Genomic DNA, 2,215 nt, shown 5'->3' with positions numbered 1-2,215 from the left:
ATAATATTCTAAAACATTTTTTACACAGATTACAGTACTATGCTAAAATTAGACAACATTATGTTTCTTTATAACTTATTAAAAAAATTAAAACAAATGAACTCTTTACCCAGAAAGTTCAGGAACCACTTCCTATATTGCAATATGACGAATGAAAGCGCATTCACCACTAATAACCGATTAAAGTCCAAAAAATTCCAATCCCCAAATCAAGTCCCAATTTGGGTAATAACCCACTCTTAAAAAAATGGGAAAACCCAATGATCCCTTCAAAATCCCTCCTTTCTCACAAAAGATGAAACAAACAACAAAGACCACACCCAAATGACATGAACTCAAAAAAAAAGATTAAAAAAATACCTAAAACTGGTCAAAACCCTAATGTGAACAGTCTCATTAGGGTTGCACTCTCCAAGCATCAACAAGATAGTACTTTATGATCTTTTTTATTAGATTATAGTACTACACCAATACTAGACGACATTCCCTTTCTTTGTATACTTCCAATTCCTAAAACTGGTCAAACCCAATCCTAGTAACACCTTTTCTTAAAAAAAGAACTTTTACCCAAAAAACATCAAGACCCACTTCCTATGTTGCAACAAAACAAATAAAAACCCCCCTTTCTCATAAACTGCAATCCCTAAATCAAGTAAAAGAAAACCATATAAAATCAAAAGGAAAAGGGAAAGGAATTACCTTGCGCGAGGAGTCTTTGAACGGCCTCATTAGGGTCCATGTTGCACTCTCTAAGCATCGCATAGATCTCCTGCTCACTGCAGTTCACGATCTCCTTCAGATTCTGCACTGTTTCCCTCATCTTCGAAGGAATCGAAGAAGAGAAGGTCGAAGATTTCTTGCCGCTCATCTTCTTCTTTTTCTACTTTCTCTCTCTTGTTTCTTCTCTCTTTCTCTCTCTAGATTCTTGCGAGTGAATAAAGAAGCCAAGGGGTAGTTTTTTTTCCTTTTCTCTTTTTGGGTATTTATAAAGAGGGCGTGGGGTTTTAAACTTATTAATTTTACTGGATTTATGCGTAACGATAGGCATGAGGGATGAGGAAGGGTTTGGACTGCATTGGCCACCGTTGGATGAGAGAGAAGATAGATTTTAAAATGTTTTTCTTCTTCTTTTTTTTCCTTTTTTATAAAAGAAAGGCGGAAGTAAAAGATTATGTGGGCTGGCGGTTTTTATTTTGTGTTTGGATGTGGGCTTGTAATTTGAAGTTTTAATGATCTATTCTATTTTATTATCAATCTATTTATCTATTCTATCTATCTATCTATCTATCTATTTTTTTAGTACTAAAGTAATTGGCCGTTATGGTTCTACATCACGTGTCATTTTCTCCATCAATCTCTTTCCTAGTAAACAAGCAATAATAAGCTTTCTTCACCAGTAGCGTAGGTAGCCTGGGGCGTAGTCATAAAACTGCTAACATTCCCAGGTTCCCGGTTCGATTCCATTTGCTTAGCCTGAAGCGTGAGAATGGAATATGTGTGCCAGCCACCCAGGGTTTATTTCGTAGGCATCGAAGATGGACTCAGATGATGGCTTGGGGATTCTTGCGTCTTGCAAAGGTTTTTCTCGTGTTGTAAAAAGATATATGGTGTGTTTCATTACGAGTAGTTAGAACCCATGCTGCTTTAACTACATCTAAATTTCAAAAAGCGTATGTTAGATGTTGTTGCAACATTGAAAAAGTTATTGCAATAACAAAATAAACCAAAAATGTTTGTTTGGTTTGCTTTATAAATAAATTGTAGCAAATGTTGCAATAGTAAATGTTGCATGCGACGTTTATTGTAGGATATCAACTTCAAATTTGTTGTTTGGATATATACAATTATATAGTAGAAAATGTTTTTTCCATGTAAAATCATTGTTTGGTTAAAAAATAATTAGTACAAAAGCTACATAATTTTGTCATAAAAGAAAACTTGGTGTCAATGGTTTTTCTATTTGGATTTAAAAAGATTTTTTATGAGGTGAATGTATATATTTTTTTTCTTTATTTTTTATTTTTTTAAGCTTGTAGATTTTCCTCTCACCAACTTGGCATTAGCATTTGTTGCAAGTCTTTCTACAAAATGCAAATCTATTTATGCTTTTTAACTATAAAGTTGGAAACCAAACAATGCATTTACAATTATTGTTGCTATATTTACTCTTGCAATTTCATTTCATCCAACCAAATAACCACTCAAATTCAAGAGT

General features: G+C 33.6%; 1 protein-coding gene across 2 annotated transcripts in view; it reads right to left on the bottom strand.

The window, feature by feature from the left end:
- Window positions 1-975, bottom strand: part of LOC109829262 — a 21,024-nt gene extending 20,049 nt beyond the window's left edge. For both annotated transcript variants that reach the window (XM_020396446.1, XM_020396447.1), the window contains exon 1: window positions 700-975. In XM_020396446.1, the coding sequence (XP_020252035.1) occupies window positions 700-868 (169 nt within the window). In that variant the 5' untranslated portion in view covers window positions 869-975. The remainder of the gene's footprint in view (window positions 1-699) is intronic.

This window comes from Asparagus officinalis, chromosome 1, assembly GCF_001876935.1.
Source record: "Asparagus officinalis chromosome 1, Aspof.V1, whole genome shotgun sequence".
Classification (NCBI taxonomy): Eukaryota; Viridiplantae; Streptophyta; class Magnoliopsida; order Asparagales; family Asparagaceae; genus Asparagus; species Asparagus officinalis.
Note: the sequence above shows the minus strand (reverse complement) of the source record. Positions and strands in the feature narration are given on the sequence as shown.